The 23,941-nt window shown below is 41.3% G+C and overlaps 1 protein-coding gene, 1 long non-coding RNA gene and 1 pseudogene across 4 annotated transcripts in view; 1 reads left to right on the forward strand and 2 right to left on the reverse strand.

Moving 5' to 3' along the window:
• Nucleotides 1-23,941, forward strand: part of LOC309691155 (sodium channel protein type 2 subunit alpha-like) — a 55,071-nt pseudogene that overhangs the window by 27,488 nt on the left and 3,642 nt on the right. The window contains exons 10-22 of the transcript XR_014280758.1: nucleotides 952-1,158; nucleotides 8,792-9,016; nucleotides 13,519-13,651; nucleotides 13,755-13,993; nucleotides 14,132-14,305; nucleotides 16,348-16,704; nucleotides 16,877-17,302; nucleotides 17,847-17,979; nucleotides 18,089-18,243; nucleotides 18,506-18,679; nucleotides 18,766-18,888; nucleotides 23,128-23,403; nucleotides 23,482-23,538. The product of XR_014280758.1 is annotated as a sodium channel protein type 2 subunit alpha-like (transcript). The remainder of the gene's footprint in view (nucleotides 1-951; nucleotides 1,159-8,791; nucleotides 9,017-13,518; nucleotides 13,652-13,754; nucleotides 13,994-14,131; nucleotides 14,306-16,347; nucleotides 16,705-16,876; nucleotides 17,303-17,846; nucleotides 17,980-18,088; nucleotides 18,244-18,505; nucleotides 18,680-18,765; nucleotides 18,889-23,127; nucleotides 23,404-23,481; nucleotides 23,539-23,941) is intronic.
• The window catches only part of LOC309691166, a 25,227-nt gene continuing 1,286 nt past the window's right edge, over nucleotides 1-23,941 (reverse strand). The window contains exons 2-4 of one of the 2 annotated variants that reach the window (XR_014271906.1): nucleotides 18,484-18,519; nucleotides 16,870-16,927; nucleotides 1-40 (exon numbers count right to left, since the gene is read on the reverse strand). This is a non-coding gene — a long non-coding RNA (uncharacterized lncRNA). Of the gene's footprint in view, nucleotides 41-16,737; nucleotides 16,928-18,483; nucleotides 18,520-23,941 lie in introns of those variants that run through there. The other variant, XR_014271907.1, reaches the window with a different exon arrangement.
• On the reverse strand, nucleotides 1,174-16,312 carry LOC309691165 (uncharacterized protein). The gene is made up of 3 exons (XM_082508757.1): nucleotides 16,049-16,312; nucleotides 2,218-3,896; nucleotides 1,174-2,055 (listed from the first exon to the last, which is right to left on the reverse strand). The coding sequence occupies exons 2-3, from the start codon at nucleotides 2,347-2,349 to the stop codon at nucleotides 1,807-1,809; spliced, it is 381 nt and encodes a 126-aa protein (XP_082364883.1). The 5' UTR covers nucleotides 2,350-3,896; nucleotides 16,049-16,312; the 3' UTR covers nucleotides 1,174-1,806.

Raw genomic sequence — 23,941 nt, forward strand, 5'->3', positions numbered from 1 at the left:
GGGGGATCCCACATTCCCATGGCAGCATGCGAGGTGTTTGCTGAGATTTGAAGAATCAGAGTAACTTTTTTGGGAGCTCAAAAATTTGTGTCATCTTCTTTTGTATAATTAGATTTTTGGCCTTTTCGGGCTTTATTGACAGATACAGTGAAGAAATGACAGGAGAGCAGAGGGAGAGAGATGAAGACATATGTGGCAAAGACCTGCGGGTCAGATTCGAACCCAAGCTGGCCCAAGCCGCTCTCAGCCATATGGTCACCTGCTGAAAGCACTGAGCTAGCTAGCTAGCTTTTTCTGGTCTTGCCTCTGTCTTGTCATCAGCGTCTCCTTTTGTAGTCTGTCTAGTCTCCATGTTTTTGTTATCCTTTGCTATGTTCCTGTGTCTGTCTGGTTTCTCTGTGTTCTATTTGGTCTCATTCTATTTGCATTCATTCATTCATTTCCTGATTTATTTAGTGTCCTTCTTCAAGTATATTATGTTCAATTTCGCTTCCCCTCTGTCTCGTCAGTTAGATTCTGTTCAGCCTAGTTCCTTGTTATTTCCCATCTCTCTGATTACCTGCTGTGTGCAGACTCCCCTTTGAGGGACAGTGTAACAATAACCAAACTGTGTGCATCCCTCTTCCATTTCAGTTTCTGCTGGTCAGATTATGTGCTCTGAATTTAAGTTCTTATTGTAATAAGACTTTGGCAACGAAGCTGTTCGAGGTTTACACATTGTTTTCAGAGTCTTGCATTTTGGGTCTAATTCCTGCCTGCCACACATCTGAGACTTGATGATTACTTTATAAAAAATGAAAGTGACAAATTTACAGGCACCTCAAATTTGAGAGCTTCTAAAATAGAAAGTATTCACTGTGAAAGGGTAGAATTTTATAGCCACATATGCCAAGTATCAATACTGTATTTTAAGTAACTGTAAAAACACCAAATTCTTGTTTGTTTTTCCAGACTTTGCGGACATCTGGGAAGCCATATGTGATCTTTTTTATGCTTGTAATATTCCTTGGTTCCTTCTACTTGATCAACCTGATCCTGGGTGTTGTAGCTATGGCCTATGACGAGGAGAACCAGATTGTCAAAAAGGAAGCTCAGGAGAAGGAGGAGGAGTTTCAGGCCATGCTTGAACAGCTGAGAGAGCAATATAAGGAAGCTCAGGTACACTGACTAACTCCTTTATTTTTCCCAAGATATAATTTGGCAAGTAGCCTTCAGTAATAGTAATAAATCATACAGCAATAGTACATTCATGTAGTTGTAGAAAGCATGAAAGTATATTAAGTAATCGAAAGTATTCAGAATATGCTACTCTCATTTAGAAACATAACGGAATACGTTACAAAATTCGTTTTGGGGCATGTATTCTGTAATCTGTAGTGGAATAAAAGTAACCTTCCCAACACCGTTTAACACAAAGCCCGGGCTGACCCAGGACCATTGCTCACGCTGCACAGCATAAAGGCCCTTTCGTTTGGATGCAACATGCGCTGCACTCACCGCTAACTAAGAGCAAAGGATCCAAATTTGTTGCGCTGGCTGCTACGCTCTGCTTGCATGTCGTTTTCTTACAGCCACTCCACATGTACTAGCCTGGTCCTGGTCGTTTCAAAAAATGTATCTCTCTGACTTTATATCCTCTACGAGAGTTTGTGTTGTATTATGTTCAAATGTTTAATAAAAGCATAGATCGCTCGGAGGTAAACAATCCCGTTACGAGAGAGACAGAGAGGGAGAGAGGGGGAGGGAGCAATACACACACGCACACACAATAACACACATGGAGGCAGCCTGGCGAGGGCTGTCGGATCATGACAGTACCCCTCCTTTAACGGGAGCCTCCCGGCGACTGACCAAACTTGTCCGGGTGCTGCCTGCGGAATTCATATCGTCATCGAGAATAGCGGATTGCGGCACCCAGCAACGCTGTTCCAGACCATACCCCTCCCAGTCCATCAAATATTGGAAGCCCCTACCGCGCCGCCTAGCGTCCATAATCCGGGCAGGTGGTGGGGAACCAGCAGGTGGGCACAACGGGCTGGTCTGGACTGGTTTCACCTGAGAAACATGAAACACATTATGAATCCGCATATTGTGGGGCAGAGACAACTTCAACGTCACAAGATTGAGGACCGAATGAACGGGGAAAGGCCCAATGAAGCGGGGACCCAGCTTTTTGGACTCAGTCCGAAGGGGAATGTACCTGGTTGAGAGCCATACCTTCTGGCCAACCTGGTAAGCGGGTGCCGGGGTGCGGCGACGGTCTGCCAAGCTCTTGTTCCGTTCCGCCATCCTCCAAGGGTGGAGAGCTAGGAACTTTGTTCTGAGCACAGATGGTACATGCAGCGACATACTCCTGGACGTCTTTCGCCAGAGCAGACCACCAGAACAAGAGTCTTAAGAACTTGATGGTACGTTTCTTACCCGGGTGGCAGGAGAACTTAGCTGTGTGTGCCCAATGAATGACCTTGCCACGGACAGCCGTGGGAACATACTGTCAGCCCACTGGGGTGAACTGGGATCAGGTTCCAGTTGCAGAGCCTCCCTGATCAACTTCTCAATCTCCCACGTCACCGCACCCACCACACAGCTGGCCGGGATGATAGTCCTCTCCTCCTCCTCCCCACTGGGAGCAAACTGGCGCGAGAGGGCATCTGGCTTTGTGTTACGTGACCCTGGCTTGTAAGTGATGACAAGATCAAAGTGAGTAAAAAACAAGGCCCACCTGGCTTGCCGGGCATTGAGGCGTTTGGCTGTCTGCAGGTACGACAGATTCTTGTCGTCCATCCAGACCAGCACCAGATGCACACTCCCCTCCAGCCAGTGGTGCCATTCTTCCAAGGCCAACTTGATCGCCAGCAGCTCCCTATCCCCGACATCATAATTACGCTCTGCCTGGGAAAGACGACGGGAGAAGAAGGCACAGGGATGAAGTTTACCTTCTGCTCGTTGGGAAAGGACTGCTCCCACAACAGAATCCGACGCGTCCACTTCCACAGTGAAGGGTCAAGATAAATCTGCTTGAATGAGAATGGGGGTTAACGAGAATAACAGTTTCAGTTGCACAAAAGTCTGTTGGGCCTGGGGTGACCACACAAACTGCTGTTTAGGAGACGTGAGAGTAGTCAACGGCAACACCACAGTACTCAAGTTACAAATGAACTTACGGTAGAAGTTAGCAAAGCCCAAGAATTTCTGGAGTGCCTTCCGGGTCTTAGGCTCCAGCCACTCCACCACTGCCTTGACCTTAGCAGGATCTGCTCTCAACTGTCCCCGGTCAATCACAAACCCCAGAAAAGACACTGTTGGGACTTGAAATTCACATTTCTCACCTTTGACGAACAGGTGATTCTCCAAAAGCCGTTGAAGAAGCAGTCGGACGTGTTCAACATGCTCCTTACAAGTCTTGGAAAAAATGAGAATATAATCCAAGTACACAAAAGCAAAGTGGTTAATGAAATCCCAAAGCACGTCATTCACCATAGCCTGAAACACTGCTGGAGCATTGATTAGACCAAAAAGCATGACCAAATATTCGAAATGGCCCAAGTGCGTGTTGAATGCGGTCTTCCACTCGTCCCCTTCTCGAATACGAACCAAATAATAGGCATTGCGAAGGTCCAGCTTAGTAAAAATGGTGCCTCCCTGGAGCAACTCGAATGCGGATGCTAGCAGAGGGAGAGGATATTTGTTCTTGATGGTTATTTTGTTGAGACCACGGAAGTCAATGCAGGGGCAAAGGGATTTGTCTTTCTTTTCGACGAAAAAGAATCCTGCCCCAAGCGGGGAAGTGGACGGTCGAATTATGCCTGCCGAGAGTGAGTCCGTAATATAGCGCTCCATGGAGTGGCGCTAAGGCTTGGACAGGCTGTACCGGCAGCTGGTGGGCAGTGTAGCTCCTGGAAGCAAATCAATGCCACAATCATAAGGTCGGTGAGGCGGAAGCGACAAGGCCAAACTCTTGCTGAACACTTTAGCTAGACCATGATACTCAGCCAGAACAACAGAGAGATGAGGAGCACAGACAGAGTCCTTCGCCGTTGTCGGCGTCAGATTGGGAACAGCTGACCGTAAGCACTGCTTGAGACACCACTCACTTCATCCCCCCACACTACCCTGGGCCCAATCTATCTGAGGGTTATGACGTTGAAGTCACGGGTAACCTAACACCAATGGAGTATCAGGCGCCTTAAACAGAAACAAACTTATCTTTTCAACAAGATTACCAGAAAGAACCAGCGTGATTTCATGAGTGCGATGCATGACTTTGGCCAGCACTTCCCCATTGAGGGCAGACACATGTAAAGGAACATGCAGGGAAACAAGCGGGACCCCCAATTTCCTGGCTAAAGTTTCATCCATAAAGCTTTGTTCCGCACCTGAATCCACTAGTGCATTACAGGAATGAGTTATGGACCGAAAGATAAGTTTGGCGGGGCAGCTGAGGTGGGGTAACACATCTCCGGTCGCACCCATTAGTAACCCCGCCGCTACTGACGGGCCGAATCTTTCAGCCGGGATGGGCAAGAGTCTGCAAAGTGCCCCTTCTTTCCGCATGCAAAGCACTCACCCATCTGGCGTTTCTTCCTCCACCCCGGCTTGCTGAATCTAGCTCGCCCTAGCTGCATTGGCTCCTCCTCCGTCTCCTCAAGCTCATGCTACCCTTCTCCTCCCCCATCGGAAGAAGCGCTCAGCCAACCACCTGGGCTTCCTATTGCCCTGCGGGCTTCCTCAGACCGCCCTCCGTATTCTCGCATGTGGTCATCAAGGCTGACACACATATTAATCAAAGCATCCAAAGATTTGGGTAATTCTTTGGTGGCCAACTCAAGTCTGAGTCCTTCATTGAGGCTATTGAGAAATGCCCCCGAAGTGCTTTTTCTTCCCAGCCAGTCTCCACAGCCAAGATCCAAAAATCCACAGAGAAATCCGCCACACTCTTTTTGCCCTGTTTTAATTAGAGATGGACCGATCCGATATTACGTATCGGTATCGGTCCGATACTGACCTAAATTACTGGATCGGATATCGGAGAAAAATAAAAAATTTAATCCGATCCATTAAATATCACGAAAGCACCTCACAAAACTTGCAACACGCCGTAACTCACCTCAGAACGTTAGCACGTCGGAGCAGTATGCATCACGTGATAGAGCGGCTGTGGCATGCGGGACCTGTCGGTGGTCTGGATAGCATGTGGAGCTTCGCTAGCAACCCGGCATTTCATCTCCGACAAAGTTATCCCCGAGAGAAGTAAAGCAAGTGTGTAAGTCCATCTCTGAATGTTTGTAAAGCATTCCTGCGTTAAGCTTACCAAACGATATATGGAGCGACTGCTTCTTCTGGCTGCTACTTCAATCATGAAACTGCTTAACGATCAGCTGATCGGCTTTTCTGTCGCGAGTCCGTCTCTCTGGTTTGTTTTTGGCCCACTTTGCACCAGAAAGAGGAAACCATCGGCTGAACAACAGCAGCACGTTTAAGCTTGATAAGCTGTTGTTAGAATTTATTTATTATTACTTTCTACTCGAGGATCTTTTTCTACGTAGCTGACGGCTGGTAACTGTGCAGGGGCGGATCTAGCAAAGTTTAGCCAGGGGGGCCGATAGGGCATGAACAGGGAAAAGGGGGCACAAAGACATACTTTTCTTTCTTATTCTCATTTAAAATGTCTAGCTTTTAATAAATAATTATCCGAATCTTACACCCAAAGTTTTAATTTGATGTAAAATGAATAGAAGTCCATTACTGTATATAGTGACTATTAAGTCTAATATATATACCCTAGTAAGCTATAGTACTTTTTCCTTTGGGAAGGTACCATCTGTGCAGTCTGCAATTTTGTTGAAGAAAGATGTTGAATCTATTTAATATTTTTTGAAAAATAATTGATTTCTGTGCATTTTTTTTCACACTGCATCAAATTAAGGTTGATTACGTTGATTAAGCATCATGAGGTGGAGCGTGAGGGGTGGTTCCCTATTTTTTATTTATTTATTTTTGTTGTTGCTGGGAGTTGGAACCCTATTAGTTAGGTTGCTTAATATTTACGCTAAGTACTCTTTAAAATACCAGAATAGGGAGGATGGTGTAGGTTTAAGTTTATTAGATTGATCAGTATTGCTGAACTATGAAATATTTTTTTTTTGCATATAGGTATAACAGAATAGCTTTAGTGTAGTTGTTGTTTTAAACTTGAGTATGAACTTATACAAAATGCAGCAAGATATTTAAAAAAAAAAACAGTTTTGTTGATTAAAAAACATTATATCGGATTCATATCGGTATCGGCAGATATCCAAATTTATGATATCGGTATCGGTATCGGACATAAAAAAGTGGTATCGTGCCATCTCTAGTTTTAATGAAAACAAATGGTGAGCAGCTGCATCCGGATTAGAACCTTTATCAAAAACACAGCGGAATTTGGTCCGAAAGTCAGGATAAGAAACATTGGGGTTGGAACACAGCACTGCCTGAGCCCACTTCAGTGCTCTCCCAGTCATGAGTTGTACCATAAGAGCAATTTTGGCACCGTCGGTAGCATAGGCTTGAGTCTGTTGGCGAAAACTCAAGTCGCACTGGGTTAAGAAGCCTCTGCACTTATCTAAATCCCCTGAAAATTTTTCAGGCACAGGTAAGGTGTGGTCACGCATGGGTGGAGGTGGAGAAGGAGGAGGGCAGGCGGCTGCCACGATTAAGGGGGGTAACTGAGGTACTGAGATACCAAAGCAGTTTAAAACTAGCTACTGGTAGATAGCAAATACCTTTCTGTGCCTTGCTCATGTTTTGAGCCATGTGCCTGTTCATCTTAGCCACTATGATGAACAGGAGCCTGACAGGAGCTTCCATACAGTACTAAGGCAGGTTACTGGCTGGTAGTTGATGGGACTGTTCCCATCTGGGGGTCCATGGGGGTCAGAACTGTCCAGCCTTCAGTTATCCATTCTGGGTGTCTGCCTGTGACTAGTAGCTGGTTCATTTGTGTTGGAAGATGTTCATGGTGTGCAGTCAGATTCTTCAGCCAGTAGGTGTGAATCATGTCAGGGCCTGGTGCTATCCAATTCTTCATACTAAAGAATCTTTCTTGTCTGCAACTGTGACGCTTAGTGACTAGCGGCTCTCAGAGCAGACCACTTCGAGCTGTATGTTTGACACGACGTGTGGCAGCAAGAAAGCCATTGCTAAGACATCAGAATAAGACAAAGAGGCTTGCCTGGGCCATGACATTGGACTACTGAAGGATGGAAAAAGGTATTATGGACTGAGGAATCACAATTTGAAATCTCAGATTCATCACACAGAATCATTGTATGCCATCGAGTAGGCGAAAGGATGATTCCACAGTATGTGGCATCAACTGTCAAAAATGGAGGAATAACTGCGAAGGTCTGGGCTGTTTTCCTGAATCCAGGGCCAGTGACTTGTACAGAGTGAGAGGCACCCTGAACCAAAACGGCTACCACAGCACTCTGCAGCGCCATTCAATACCCTCTGATATGCGCCTAAGTGTGAATTATACAATTATGCAAATCCAAGTTATGCCAGAAATACCGAACAAAACGATAAGCTTGAAAACATGCAGTGGCCACCACAGTCTCCAGCCTTGAAACCCATCGAGCTGGTTTGGGAAGAACTAGACACAAGAGTGAAAGCAAAGCAACCTACAACTGCTGAATATTTATATATTATGTAATATATATGTTATATGTATATATATATATTAGGGGTGCAACGATACACAAAATTCACGGTTCGGTTCGATACTTTGGTGTCACGGTTCTATATTTTTTCGATACAAAAAAATGTTCATGCCTTTTTAATTTGTCATTTATTAAAATTATAAATATATATTTTAACTCAAACGTACAGTTTTTACATTTAATGTTGCTGAAACAACAAAGTAATTAAAAAAATAAATCTATCTGATCGAGAAATCACTCATCTTTGGAAAAGAGTTTATTACAGAGAAATGTCTCTTTCCAAAATAAAAGCTATACTATAAGCTTCTTCTGGGCTTTATTCTCAGCAGCATATTAAACATATCAGGTCCCCATAAGGAGAATCATGTGCTAACGGCTGTCTAAATGACTCGGGTAAAGTTTGTAGCATGCGTGCTTGTTGTTTTTGTCTGCTTCCACTTGTCTTTGCACTAGGATGCTGTCGGAGTAAATGTGCAGTCATATTCGTTGTGTTCCCACTATTGCTGTCAGCGTTAATCTCGTTGAAATGACGTTAAAGCCACAACACTGCAAATCTCCGTTAACGAGCTACCGCGGATCGCCCCGTGCATGGGGCTGGACGGCGTCAACACGTTAATGAGCTAACTGCGCTAACACACTAGTTCCCACCCATGTAACTGAGCATTGTGTGGCACATCCAACATACTGTTTTACTTTAGTCCATGACACGCTTACCTTCAGGGTCATACGTCACATGAACACCAAAATAGTTCCAAACGCCACATCTGAATGAGGGTGGGGGAGGTTCAATTTGCCATGTTGCAAGGAGAGCTTAACTTCTGTCTCACTAGCTTGCCCTGCGCTCAGTGAATCTGCGTTCGACTACTCCGCCTAGGCTGCACTGTCGAACGCAGATCCACTGAGCGCTCAACACAGACAGCATCGTCAGAAGGAAAGTTTAAAGAAAGATAAAATAAATTAAAAATTTTGAATTGTTCGATACATATGCGTACCGAATCGAAAGCACTGTATCGAACGGTTCAATATCGATACGAGTATCGTTGCGCACCCCCCCCCCGTGTACTATCATTGTCTTATCTTCCCACTTCTAGGCAGCAATAGCTGCTGCTGAAGAAGGAGCTACCGAGACCAGTGATAAAGTTGGTGGCAAAGAGAGTTTCTCTAAGACCTTCAAGATGAGCTCCAAAAGGGCAAAGGAGAGACGCAGCAGGCGAAAACAAAGAAAGGAAGAAGAGAAAGTGGCTGAGAGTAAGCCTCCTAAATCTGAGTCAAAAGACAATATACAGACGGCTTGCAGGAGGTCATCTACACATCAGGTAATTTCCTATGTGGTATGATGTGATATGAAAGTGTTATATAAGTGATCTTTTCAGTTCTAAAGTCCCTTTCACTTCTTCATTGGTTACTTTATTGCACTTTGTTACTGGTATTCATTACTGCATCTTCACTACATGCATTGTAAATTACAATATGACCTAATACCAAAAAGTTTGGACACCATTTAAAATGTAAATAAAAATAGAATTCAATGAATGTAAATCTCATGAACCAATATTTTTAGTCACAAAAGAAAACAGAAAACATACCAGATGGTTAAACAGAGATATTTTACAATGACTTTGACACTTTAATGTTGAAAATTAGGAATTTCCTGTTTCATCTACTGTCAGGTTTATTGTCTGGAAGCATTGTTACAACAAAAAAGTAAATTACCAAACACAAATTCCCTTACTCTGTGATGAGTTTTTAATCAGAAAGCCTTTATAACCCTTGTCAACAAGAAGATTCTCTGGCTTTTGTCACCTCTTGCTGGGCTCCTGACAGGCAGGAAAAGCAATTGGATTGATAATCTGACTATCCAGTTCTGAATTATGTGTAGCCATTTGAGATAACTTTTAAATTTTTTTCTCATTGCCCTTATCTTCTTTGTTTATGAAAATTTTTAAGTTTTTTATAATTGTATATGCCATCATCAGCATGTTCATCCAATAATTCATCACAATGATCATCATCACCACCTGCCGCATATTAATAATTTCCATGGTGAAGCCTAGGATGTGGGCTAATAATAGCAGCAGTTTTGAGGACAAACTGAGTCGGAGGGGCTAGTCACCAAAATGAAGAAAATGATATTTTCAATCAACTTTCATAGTGGACTGAGCAAATACAAGTTGTACGAGAAAAATAAGTAGTCAGTCTAATTGAAGTAGAATATAATTCTTGAGTTGCCTGATGGTACTCTAATTATAAGTTAATAATAAATAAATAAATTATTATAAATAATGAATAAATAATTTTCTTTAAATATCTAAATATTTTTCATTACAGCAACCTGGGTGATTCCATCTAATATTTTAAAACACTCTTTCTTAACCCTTTAAGACCTACCATAGGACGAACTCCGCCAGAGCTTATATTATATTTTACATGCTGTAGTGCAATTTTTGGGAGCATTTCAAGTTGCTATACATCAATACAATCATTATAGTCCAAATTCTTATAATATGTATGCATTAAGTGCATAGTAATTACATAAATTGCAAAAAAGTGCAATAAACTACAAAAAAATTGAAAATCATTTTTGTTTTTTTAACATATATTTCTAGTTAGAGAAATTTAAGAGGTTTATCCCTCAAAACTGTAAATACAAAAAAGTTGCACAAACTAGTTTCCCACCAAAGGAAATTTATTTTGAGTGTTTTCATAGTTTTATTTTTGAGATACACCAATTTTCATATACTACAGGAAAAACGAAAAAATATATTATAGTGCAAATTTGCAAAATTAACAGCATATGCATCAAAATAAACTATTTCCAGCAGTGAAATATGAGTCCTAAGCATCCCAGAAACGACACAGAAAGTCATGAAGTCAAACATAACTTTTAAAAACACAAGTATAAGCTCATGAGGCCACGATGGTAAAAAAAAAAACTACATTTCCGCAAAATGACGTCACTTCCGGTTTCGGGCAGGTCATGGCGGTCATGTGATAGTTCGCGCTGATGGACGTAGGAAGTGTTACAAACAGCTGATCGGATCGGCAAAGCGTGTTTCTGGAATATTATGTTTTTGTTGCTACAAGCGCTTTTTATGCAGTTTTTGCAAAGCTATATGTGGAAGGAAACTGTGACCGAGGACAAGCTGATGGCATAAGATGTAAGTACAATTACTCCGGTTTCATATGGAAAAAAAATTATAGCGCTAGCTCACGTGGTTGCAGTGCTACCGGGATTTAAAAATAGTTACGCAAAATGGAGCGTGTCCGCTCCTACCGGTTCTAAAGGGTTAAAAACCACAACAACAAAAAAACTACCCCAGGCTAACAATAATAACAAATGAGAACCACCTCCAACACACAAATCAAAGACGGGTGCAAAATGTGTGTGGCCACAGGGTTAACCAATAAATAAAAATACCACCGACCCTCTCCCCAGACCTGCCTACTAAAATCTTAGCCTACTTAGCTTCTGGAGTGCACCAGGCGCACAAAGCACTGACAAGCCTACCCCCGACAGGGAACTAATCCCCACCCGGGATTACTCCAAAAATAAAAAAGGCAAAATAAAAAAATGAGTGCCTGAAGGAGTAGGTTACACTCAGCTAGACACTCCCCTGTGCTAACTGGAGAGAGAACGTAGTAGATATGATACAACTAAACAAGTGACCGGCAAACAACACACCAAAACTTAGTCGCTGTTCCTTCCATTCATTTCCCAGACAAGCCCCCACATTGTTACATCCCCACAAAGAGGTCTAGGGATGTGAGTGTGGGGACCAGTAACAAATGGGTCCGGAAATAGAATAAAAAGGAAAACAGACAGAGTTGCTCTATAATAATATAGTTTTATTACAAATAATATAGTTTTATTACAAATAACCTTAACTTAAAGAGCCAGCAACGCCATTCTACCAATAATGCCAAAGAAACAAAGGAAACAATCACAGCAACAAAAGAAAAAACTACCTAACAAATAAGGGACGCACTTTCCACACTTCCTACTTTACTCCTCGCCGCGGGGAGACACTCTCAGGGCCCACAAGCCTGTCTACTCACTAGTCGAAGGAGGCTGTCTGTACAAAACCTAGCAGAAAAAAGTGTAGAGCCACAGAGGGGAAAAACCACCTCACTCACAGTTCATCCCCTGCTTATATAGCCTCAGAGGTGACTGCTGACTGGGCCCAAGTGGCAAACGAGGCTAATCAAAAGCAGCTGTGTCCTGGGGAGAGAGGAGAGTGAGAGAGACAGAGGGGGTAGGAGTGGCAAGAGAGGAGGAGGTGGAGAGAGCGGGCAAACACCCAACCCCCACACTCCCATAGCCTCACAGGATGTAACACAGAGTTACCCCTACTAAATGTTACAGCAAATTGCCTATTGGTTAAATAACTCTTAATCCACTGAACAGCAGACCTTTCAAAACCAAAACAATTTAATTTATCCAATAAGATTTCATGATCAACTGCATCAAACGCTGCGCTCAGATCTAGCAACACTGTTCCAACAATCGTTTTATCTTCAATATCGCTTCTCCAAAAAGTCGATTCTGTTCATCTGGACGTGGTGTTTTCAGTGGGAGAAACATTTTGTCACTCAGCCAAGTGACCTCTTCAGTCTCAGCTGACTGCAGGTTTCCCCAATCTTATAAACAGTACATTTGCATAATGACTGAAACCAGCCCACTGAAGGAACAATGGGCTAGGAGGTCATTTCCTTCATCATAATTAATTCCTTCAATATCACTTATTAAGTCATCAGTTATGTGAGCCAAAGGTGTAGTTGTAGAATGTTCTTTTTTTATATGCATGATAAGCAGAATTTCATTCATTAGTCCCAAAAGGTTGATTCTGTTCATCTGGACGTAGCATTTTCAGTGGGAGAAATGAAAGTGACTTCTTGCCACAGCGCGAGCCATCAGACATAGATTGGACCCAAAAGACAGATTCAACAGAGATGCTCAAGATACGTGACATGACTTTTACTCACAAGACTTGAACAGCGGCAGTGCTTGTGAACATAAACAGCGACTATAAGGTTAAGTGACACTATTATGGTATTAAATATGTAGGTCAACACTAGTGCAGGGGCAGGTACTATATACAGGGGCAAGAGCAAAATACTACTAAGAACAGTGACAAACCCTGAGCTGTGACGATCATAAAATGCTATAACTATGAAGACTATACACAGGAACATGAGCTAGAGCCAGAGCTATGACATGGGCAAAAATACTACAACTATGCCATATACAGAAACGATGCTATCTACAAGAACAGGAACTAGACACTGATAACCGAGATGCAAGATAAATACTGTGAGTAACTGGGGTGGACATGAGCAAGTCAGCGGGGTCCTAGAGTTAGATGAGATGTCAAAGGGAATATAGGGTCAGGAATGTGAGTGGGAGGACCAGTGATCAGTCACTGCAACAACAGGAGAGGTGAGTTAGAAAAGAGTAAGGAAAAGACTGAAGAGGTAGATCCATTTGAGGATATTTCATGGCTTACATTGTCTGCAGATGGAGGTCTGTGAGAGGGGGAGGCAAGGTCATAAAAGTCTTGGTGAGTATGTGAATGATCCACTCCAGAAAGGTTCCAGTGGTGAGACAGGGAGGCAGGCCGATGAGAGTGGGCTATTTTCATTTATTGTGCAAATGTACTGTTTATACGGTTGGGGAAACCTGCAGTCAGCTGAGACTGAAGTAGTCACTTGAATGAGTGGGACACTGACAGTGATTTATGTTAGTGCTGTTGTTTATCAAAGGCAAAATACAACACATTTTTTGTATGGTTACATTTCATATATAACAATCTATCCCCAGGCTGACACTACTGACACAGACTACAGGCAAAGTAATGGAGGAATAAGCCAGGAATATATGGACTTTCTTAAGAGCCGAGAGGCCAGACAGAGACCTCAAAGTCTCACTAGTGTAATTACGGACACAATAGAGGGTAGGTGTTTTTTTACAATTGCATGAATTGCCATTCTTGTCTTGACTACATTTACAATGTCATTGTAGCTTCACACAAAAAATTTTCATCACTTTGCCATCAGAACTTGAAGAGTCAAGGCAGAAATGTCCTACTTGGTGGTACGATTTTGCCTACACTTTCCTCATCTGGGAGTGGTGCCCAGGGTGGCTGAAATTCAAGAAAATCATTCATCTAATTGTGATGGACCCATTTATGGACCTATTCATTACTATTTGCATTGCACTCAACACATTGTTTATGGCCATGGAGCATTATCCAATGAGTGATGGGTTCCAAAGCATGCTTAATATCGGTAATAAGGTAAGTCAAATTAAGAGCTGATTATTTTTAATCAAATATAAATCAAATATAAATTTTATCAGTGTTCATTATTTGTGTGTGTGTGTGTGTGTGTGTGTGTGTGTGTGTGTGTGTGTGTGTGTGTGTGTGTGCATAAAGATATTCACCGGCATCTTCACAGCTGAAATGGTCTTCAAGGTTATTGCACTGGACCCATTCTATTACTTTCAGAAGAAATGTAATATCTTTGATGCGATCATTGTTAGTTTAAGCTTGATAGAGCTTTGTTTGGAAAAAATGAAGAATATGACTATCTTGAGATCATTCCGATTGGTAAGTCTATAAATGCACATCTACGATAACAAGCAGTAGTAAGTGAAACCTTTGGAATTGTTAGCATCTATGTATAAATTTTTCATAAATCAGCACAACTGGGAGCACCTGGCCAGCCTCCCTGGATCCTGTGACAGTTTTTGATTGGTTTTCATCCACTCAGCAACATGTCAATTATGTAGTTGGCTTTGGTCATGTTACCTAATGCTACAGTTAGACTACGGAAAATAGTCGTTGGAGACATGAACAAAATTATTGCAACTGGGTGTAATGAATTTGTAATCTCATGGCGATCAAATTCAGAACGAGAATACTCTACTAATCCCAAAGAAAATTATGTGGTCACAACTGATCCAAGACACTAAGAGAAGTAACCAAACAAAATTAAATAATACAATGTATTACAAAGTTGCAAAATATAACAAAATAGATTTTAATACAAATACCTCTAATTATAAATATCCCAGTATATTGCCTAAAATTAAATATATATAGTTGAGATTGAGGTTCCCTTCTAATCATATTGACTTTGTAATTTTTCTTTGTTGAGGATGTGATATTGAGGGTGTTCACCTATTGCAGTGTGTACTTGATTAAAATTATTTCTGCCTGTGGCTATGGCATTCTGTGGTGCATTTGGGCAAGCTAAATCTCTCAAGCTAGGCATACACTGTACGATTTTTTTCAGTCACGTTATTCAGCTCCTGCTCAAACTGTACGATTGACTCGCAGGGGTTAAAAGTTCGTAGGTCACGATGCAGGGTCTCACACTATACGGGCCAATGCTCTGATGCGACCTGAGTGCTCACACTGTGCGTCCCTAACATGAAGGTTATAACACAAAATCTGTCACTCGCTCTCTCTCTCTCCCTGTCTTTCACTCATCCAACTAATTTTGTCAGGCCAAATCAAAACGGCTTAGATGAGCTTGCCAAAGTTCTACAAGTTGTGCTTTCATTGCTTGTGTCCAGATCACACGCTGCACTGCCGTGCTGCTCCGTCTTTTCACTTTCATTTCTGTGTTTGCGCGTGTGCAGTGTGAGAGGATGCGTTGACCACCTCAAGACACCTGATAGGATTTCAAACAGGTTTGATTTTCTTACGACCAAACGATTGATGATCGGGATCTGGTCGTGGGGTGTTAATCGCTTCTCGTTACACCATGTATACTACATGATGCACGACACACGATGAAGCCGAAACTCAGGCCGATCACCAAAACAGTCGCACGACTGAAAAATTGGCTCAAAATGGGCCAAAAATCACACAGTGTATGCCCAGCATTACTGAATGTGCTCCTGTGAGTGGCAAGCAGGACATGGAGAGGGCGGGAGGCATTATCCAGTATTTCCTTTATCTTGGACAACATTTACCTCAGTGACACCACCTTTAGAGAGTCCACCCAGAAAGAGTGGCCTGATGGTGTTGAATGCACTGGTAAAGTTTAAAAAATAATATGACCCCAGGAATCCACACAGATACAAAGCTTCTCAAGAACACTAAACAGGTCACCTATTTCCAGCAAGCTTCTCTGTAACAGAATCTGCACACAGATTCTGCAGAAATGATAGAAAAGCTTTTCTATATAAAGGCAAGTAGCACAATCACAAAGGTAGGAGCCAAGCTATGTTAATTGTTTATCACAACTCAATTTCGCTGTGGGATGAATACAGTCTCTCTGATTCTGCCACTGAGCCACTCCCTTAAGTAGTGACTCCATCGAGTTCATCAAAGACAGCTTACCAGCGGATGTCCAGAAGGCAGGAACCTGAGCTGAGTCCCTCCACTACACAAAAACCAAGACACCAATACACACACAAACAGGGATAGAGGAGAGGTAGAAAGCATAAGAGGGAGAGACAGATGAAAACGTAAGGACAGAGGGACCATGAAACTGCAATTGTTGGGGTAAAGGTTGTTTCCCAACTTTTTAAACATAGTTCCAAAGGACTCACCTGCTTCTTCTTGCCACTATACATCATGGCCTGTATGTTCTGGTGTTTTGTGAGTTAGGTAATGACTTTTTTTGTTTTTGTTTACAGCTTAGAGTATTCAAGTTGGCGAAATCCTGGCCCACTCTAAATAAATTGATCAAAATAATTGGTAATTCAGTGGGGGCTTTGGGCAACTTGACACTGGTCTTGGCCATTATCGTCTTCATCTTTGCTGTGGTGGGCATGCAGCTATTTGGAAAAAAATACAAGGACTGTGTGTGTAAAATTTCTGAGGACTGCACTCTTCCTCGTTGGCACATGAATGACTTCTTCCATTCATTCCTCATTGTTTTCCGGGTGCTTTGTGGAGAGTGGATAGAAACCATGTGGGACTGTATGACAGTGGTTAATGAACACATGTGCATCACTTTCTACATGATGATCCTGATTATAGGAAACCTTGTGGTAAAACTTTCAATGGTCAATTCATTAATTTAAACTCATTAAACTGATTAAAAATGTAATTCTTATTTAAGTAATTGTACATAGTGCAGTTTTACAGTAATATGTGTTTTGTTGTAATCAGTTTATAATAGTTTCAATATAAATTTTACCTGTCCATGTCATTACCTGGCAGGTCCTGAACCTCTTCTTGGCCCTGCTGCTGAGTTCATTCAGTACTGACAATCTAGCATGGGCAATGGATGACAAAGAAACAAACAATTTGCAAATTGCCATTACACGTATATACGAAAGCATTTCCTTCAGCACTAGCTGCAGCAGCGCCTGCCTTAGAGAGAAGAAACAAAAGAAGGATGAGGAAAAATCTCTGGATGAACTCCACAAACCTTTAGGGCCGAACAGTATCCTAAACCATGGCAATGGGGAGGTGATCGGCGTAGAAAAAACTGGGGACAAATACATGGTCAGCACCAAAAGCAATGATTCCCTAACATCTTTCATCAACAACCCTAGTGTGACTGTCACCATCTCTATGATTATGAAAGAACCCGATACTGAGGACTTCAACAGTGCTTCATCAGATGTAGCAGGATGTCCTGCGGTAAGGATGTTCTTGGTCTCAAAAATCTCTACAGATGCCTGATTTTTGTTTTAAACCAAGCCTTACAAAAGTTATTTATGACACGCAATGCAACCACATAGTGTAAGAGAACACTGTTGTTGGCGTAAGTTAGGTATTTCATTAGTAAAGGTGAAGGGATCAGCCTAAAATCTAGTCATGGCAATGACATGTATCATACACACTTGATTCAAAATCAACCAAAAAACATAAAATCCAATTAGGAAAAAAAAAATTTTTACTGTAAAAACCACTAACATGTTTATCAAACCACTTTCATAATTTGAAATGCAAATATAAATTGTAAATTTTAAACACTTATTCACAAATTGTGAAAATAGCAAAGTCATATACAAATAATTACCTAAAAATGCAGCCAGTGCCTCAGGTGTTTTTTGTACAACTATTTAAAATTACTACTAAAATGACAGAACAATCTGTCATTTTGTGAAACTAGTCTTACTCAATGGCTTTGTTATATCAGCTCATCCAAGATTTTCATCTACACTATTGATTTCATCCACAGATTATCATTGATGATGGACAGTTCAGCTGCTCAGATGCAAGCACAGTGGATGATGTACCAGCTGGAAAGAGAGGAAATTCTGCAGACTTTGAATTAGAAGATGATATAGATCCTAATGCTTGTTTCTCTGCTGGTGAAACTAACACCTGCTATAACTTTAGTTTTAATTTGAATCTGCATTTTCCATGTCTAAAACACCATTCTAACCATTTCTAACCATCCTAACCATTGTCTCTTTTCAGTCTGTGTGCAGGCGTTCCATTGCTGTCAAGTAAATGTAGATGTGGGCTGGGGTAAAATATGGTGGGCACTACGAAAAACCTGTTATCAGATAGTGGAGCACAACTGGTTTGAGAGCTTTATCATCTTCATGATCCTGCTTAGCAGTGGGGCCCTTGTAAGTATTTACATAAAAACATCTGGCATCTAATCAGGATCAGGCAGTTCTTAACTGTTCATTTTTAAAACGTTTTTCATTTAATATTACTAAATCAGTCTCTTTCGGTGATCTGTTCTCACGTCTGTTTTGGAGCAAATCCTAAGATATTGTCTGCAAAGTACTATTGATATTTTTAATGGAAATTTCATTATGTGCATGTTTGGCATTAATACACTTTCCATTTGTATTTACACTTACCTGTCTTTTTCCTCACATTTAGGCATTTGAAGATATCTACAATGAGCAGAGGAAGACTATTAAAACAGTTTTGGAGTTTGCAGACAAAATTTTCACTTGCATTTTTATTCTGGAGATGTTAGTGAAGTGGATGGCATATGGATTTGCTAAATATTTCTCAAATGCCTGGTGCTGGTTGGACTTCCTAATTGCTAATGTACATCGAAATGCTGCTTAGACAGAAACACACAGTTTAATATATCTTTGCTGCTTATAACGTATTTGTAATTGTATTTTTTCCAGATCTCACTTGCCGATCTAGTAGCCAACACATTAGATGCTAATAATTTCGGTCCCATGAAGTCTTTGAGAACCCTACGAGCTCTAAGGCCACTAAGAGCCCTGTCACGCTTTGAGGGCATAAGGGTAAGAGCTGTTGGAACCACCTATCCATTCAGAGTCACGTTGAACTATCTACCACTAATCCAGTACACTAGACTACAACCTAAATCTCTTAGGTACACTTTGTTAGTTCTGGGTGGGCCTTCTTTAGCCTTCAGAACTGCCTTTATTCACTTTGTCATAGATTAAACAAGGTGCTGAGACTTTGGGTCCATACTGATACGATAAAATCACACGGTTGCTGCAGATTTATTAGCTGCGTATCCAGAATACAAATCTATGGTTCAAACACATCCAAAACTTGCTCTGTTGGATTTAGATATGGTGACTGTGTAGATCAGTCTGAGATTATTTGAGGTTTGTGGGACATTATCTTGTTGGAAGCAGCCACAAGAAGATGAATACAGTGTGGACATAAAGGAATGGTCATGGTTGCTTATAATACTCAAGTGTGCTGCGGCATTTAGGCAATACTTAATTGGATGGATCGATTAATCAGTACTGAGAAGCCTAAAGTCTGTCGAGAAAATATAATAATAATAATAATAAATTTATTTATGAGCGCCTTTCAAGTCACCCAAGGACACTTTACAATAGGATAAAACAATTAGTAAAACAATGGCAGAATAAGAACAATAAAATAAAGCACAAGATAAAATGAACAAACAGTGTATTCACAGTGAATATGCAGATTTGAACAGATGAGTTTTGAGTTGGGATTTAAACTGGGGGAGAGAACCAATATTTCTTATTTCAGGGGGCAGAGAATTCCACAGCCTGGGAGCAGAGCAGCTGAAAGCTCTGCTTCCCATGGTGGTGAGGCGGAAGGAAGGTACAGTAAGCTGGACAGAAGAAGAAGAACGAAGTGAACGGGCAGAACAAGTGGTGGTTAACAGGTCAGAAAGGTAAGAAGGAGCGAGGTTATGAAGGGCCTTGAAGGTGAGCAGAAGTTGTTTGAAAATTATCCGGAATTTCACAGGGAGCCAGTGAAGTTCCTGAAGAACAGGGGTGATGTGCTGGTAGGAGGGGGTTCTGGTGATAATGCGAGCAGCAGAGTTCTGAACCAGTTGAAGCTTATGGAGGGATTTTTGGGGGAGACCATGCAGAAGAGAATTGCAGTAGTCAATACGGGAGGTAACAAGACTATGTACAAGAATGGACGTAGACTGGGTGGAAAGAGAAGGAAGCAATCTGTTAATGTTACGTAGATGGAAGTAGGCAGAACGGGTGAGGTTATTGATGTGTGATTTATAAGAAAGTGTGCTGTCTAGGATGACACCAAGGCTCTTAACCTGAGGAGAAGGGAGAACTGTGGAGTTATCGATGGTGAGTGAGAAATGGTTTGCCTTCAAAAGGTTGGATTTGGTGCCAATAAGGAGGATCTCAGTTTTATCCTCATTGAGCTTTAGAAAATTAGAGGTAAACCAGGATTTTAACTCGGATAGACATTCTGTAAGGGAAGAAGGTGGGAAGGAGGAATCAGGTTTGCAAGAGAGATATAACTGGGTGTCATCAGCAAAACAGTGAAACTGAAGATCAAATTTGCGGAAGATGGTACCTAGAGGGAGGATGTATATTATAAAGAGAAGAGGGCCTAAAACTGAGCCTTGGGGTACACCAGAGGTGACGGGAAATAGACGAGAGCGGAATGATCTATGCACCACACCCTTGCACTACGACCACCAGACTGAACTACTGGTATAAGGAAGAATGAATCTAGGCTTTCAACTTCTTGTCCTATCATCCAAATGTCACAACAAAAATCAAGAATAATCACAGCAGCTTTATCCAGTCTTCTTTAGTCCAATTTTGGTAAACCAATTTGAATTCTTGCTCAGTTTTCTTTGTTTAACTGAAGTAGTGGCATCTGATATAATCTTCAGCTTCTATAGCCCATCTGCTTCAAGGTTGGATGTGTTGTGTGTTAAAATATGCTCTTCTGTTCACCTTGTTTACAAAAACTGGTCATTTGAGTTACTATTGCTAACCTGTAAACTAAGCAGTCTCTGACCTTTAGCATCAAAAAGGCATCATTATCCAGAGAACTTCGGCTCACTGGATATTTTCTCTTTTTCAAAACATTATCTCTATTTTTTCTCTTATGAATCCTAGCAATGGCTGTAAGGTCATCAATTTCTGAATTTTTTTCTCAGCTAATCTCATCAAACAAGAGAAATCCCAAGATACTGTTCGAAACCATAAACTCTGTTGTTTCCCCCATGGTCCCCCCAGTAGCCATGTCTTCTGTATCTGACAGTAATGACTTTCTAAATTTGTTTGTGGATAAAGTTAATAATGTCCAAATGAGCGTTTGTCCTTCAATACCATCTGTTTGTGTCTCTGGTCCACCTCCCCCTCATTCACTGTCGGTGTTTAACCCAATGACCATACATGATCTTTCACTTCTGCTGGATAAAATGAAAATCACCACTTGTCCATATGACATTCTACCTGCTGGACTGTTTTCAAAATGTTCTCTCTGCCATTGGCCCCTCTGTTGTAGAGATATGCAACACCTCTCTTTTAACAGGTGTGGTGCCTAGGTTCTGTAAGTATGCTGTTGTTGAGCCAATATTAAAAAAACAGCAGTTCAAATCTAACACAGCTTAAGAATTACAGGCTTATCTCTAAGCTAAAATTGTGGCTCTGGAGTGGTTTCAGTCATACCTCTCCAATAGATCTTTTAACTTTTGTGCAAATCAGTTTATGTCACATCTGACGTGTGGAGTACCGCAGGGTTCAGTTCTGGGACCTATTCTTTTGCTCCTGTGCATGTTACCTCTAGGACTTATAATTAGGCAGTTCCCTGATGTGTCTTATCACTTCTAGACTGATGACATTCAGCTCTGCTGCTCTTTTAAGCCAATGGAAGTCCAAAAGTTGTTCTCTTTAATAAAATGTTTAGCTTCCATTGAACAATGGCTTTGTGACAACTACTTGCGGCTGCACTCAGAGAAGTCAGAAACGGTAATTATTGCTCCCGACAGCCAAATATCTGTAATCAAGCAGCATCTTGGTTCTCTTGGCTCCTCTGTTCAGCCAAGCCTCAGGTACCTCGATGTTATTTTTGATTCTGCGATGTTGCTAGAGCAACACTCTCAAGCAGCTAATTAGTAACTGCCTTTTTCAACTAAGGATTACAAGGACTACATTGATGTCTAAATCTGAATTGGAAATACTGATTCATGCTTTTATTTCATCTCACTTAGATTATTGTAACAGCCTTTTGTCTTTGTTTGAGCAAAAAGAATCCTAACCGTCTCCAATCAGTCCAGAATTCCGCTGCAAAGCTCTTAACAAAGACACAAAAATAGAGAGCACATTACACCGGTTTTATTCCCATTACACTGGCTTCCAATATATTTTAGAATTCACCTCAAAATTTTAGTACTGACTTTTAAAGCTCTCAGTCAATCCTGCCTACATCTTGGATCTTATAGAACCCCATGCTCTCCCTTGCAGCCTGAGATCATCAAAGGCTGTTAGTAGTTTTAAGACCAGAGGAGATTGATCTTTTAGAACACCAGCCCCCAGGTTGTGGATTGCTTTGCCTCCATCTTAAAGTTGCCTTGATTTTATTTATTCTTTCAAACAGCAGCTAAAAGCTCAAAACCTCAGACTGGCTTTCTACTAGAGTTGTGCTGCAGACTCGATTGTGTTGTTTTATGTACATGTGTTTTATATTATTGTGAAGCACTTTGTGGTTCTTATCATATGAAGATGAGTAATCACAAATCTCCCTTATCGAGTTACCGCGGATTGCCCCGTGCATGGGACTGCACGGCATCAATGCATTAACTAGCTAACCGCACTAACCCATTGATGCCGTGCAGCCCCACGTCATCAATGATGTCGACAATAAAATTCATCTACATGGAATTTTATTGTTGACTTGTCATATACCAATACCACATAAATGGACAAGACAGCAGGGTAATATTCACAGGTTGTCAGACGTGAGCAGGTGAGGTACTGGAGCCTACAACAAGAGGTTAGCTCACAGAAAGTGGAGACAGGAGTTATTAAAGTAATCGTTAACTATTCGACCAATCTAAGAAAAATTGGCAGATTTGTCAACTACCAAAATAAACTTTAGTTGCAACCCAACGCAATGGCACTTAAAAATGTGTTTTTTCTTCCTTTTTTATTTATTAATTTATTTTTAACCATTACCACAGTGTACAATATCATGCATCAGTTTAGATTTCTGTGATCTCTGTCTGCTGTACAGATATGTTATGTGATTTGTGTATTGATGTGCAGGTGGTTGTCAATTCCCTAATGGCAGCCATTCCCTCCATCTTCAATGTGCTGCTGGTATGCCTCATCTTCTGGCTGATCTTCAGTATCATTGGAGTCAACTTATTTGCGGGAAAGTTCTACTATTGTGTCAACACAACCACAAATAAAAATTTCCTGGTATCAGAAGTGAAAAATATGACAGACTGTCGGCAAATGGAAAATGGAAGCGCTCGAGTGATGAATCTTAAGGTCAACTTTGATAATGTTGGCATGGGTTACCTTGCACTGTTGCAAGTAGTAAGTATTTTGTTGCAAATTTTGTAATAGAAGAACATGTTTTTCTACCGTTGTCACTTGCTGTATTTTTTTCTATAGGCTACATTTAAGGGTTGGATGGACATCATGTATGCCGCTGTTGATTCTCAAACCAAGGTGGTTATTTTTATATCTCACCATATAAATGCTTTAACCCCTGTAAAATGTCAATGTTTTATTAAAATCATATTACACTTTCTTTTGCTGAGGCAGTGACACATTTCTGATGAAAAATTTGTAACAATGTAAAATATATTTTTTGAAGTGAAGGGTTGGTCTAACATGAGCAAGAGTTAGCTTTATCTTAAAGATCTGGATGACCTCTACTGTAATTTCCTACTTCTAAATTCAGATAAAACAGGTTATTCTACGGCCCTAATAATCTTAGAAATATGGTGTCTAACCAAATGTTAACTCTGGATGGCATTACGGTGGCCTCCAATAACATTGTGAGGAATCTTGAAGTCATTTTTGGCCAGGTAATGCACATATTAAACAAATATGTAGGACTGCTTTCTTT

The sequence above is a fragment of the Aulonocara stuartgranti genome, assembly GCF_965226115.1.
Source record: "Aulonocara stuartgranti genome assembly, chromosome: 16".
Taxonomy (NCBI): Eukaryota; Metazoa; Chordata; class Actinopteri; order Cichliformes; family Cichlidae; genus Aulonocara; species Aulonocara stuartgranti.

What these genes read in the sequence shown, in the direction of transcription:
- LOC309691165 (XM_082508757.1), bottom strand. Translation starts at nt 2,349, where the DNA reads ATGTCGCTGCATGTACCATCTGTGCTCAGAACAAAGTTCCTAGCTCTC. An exon ending in CTTACCAGGTTGGCCAGAAG is followed by an intron (nt 2,056 to 2,217) that starts GTATGGCTCTCA and finishes CATGTTTCTCAG; the next exon opens with GTGAAACCAGTCCAGACCAG.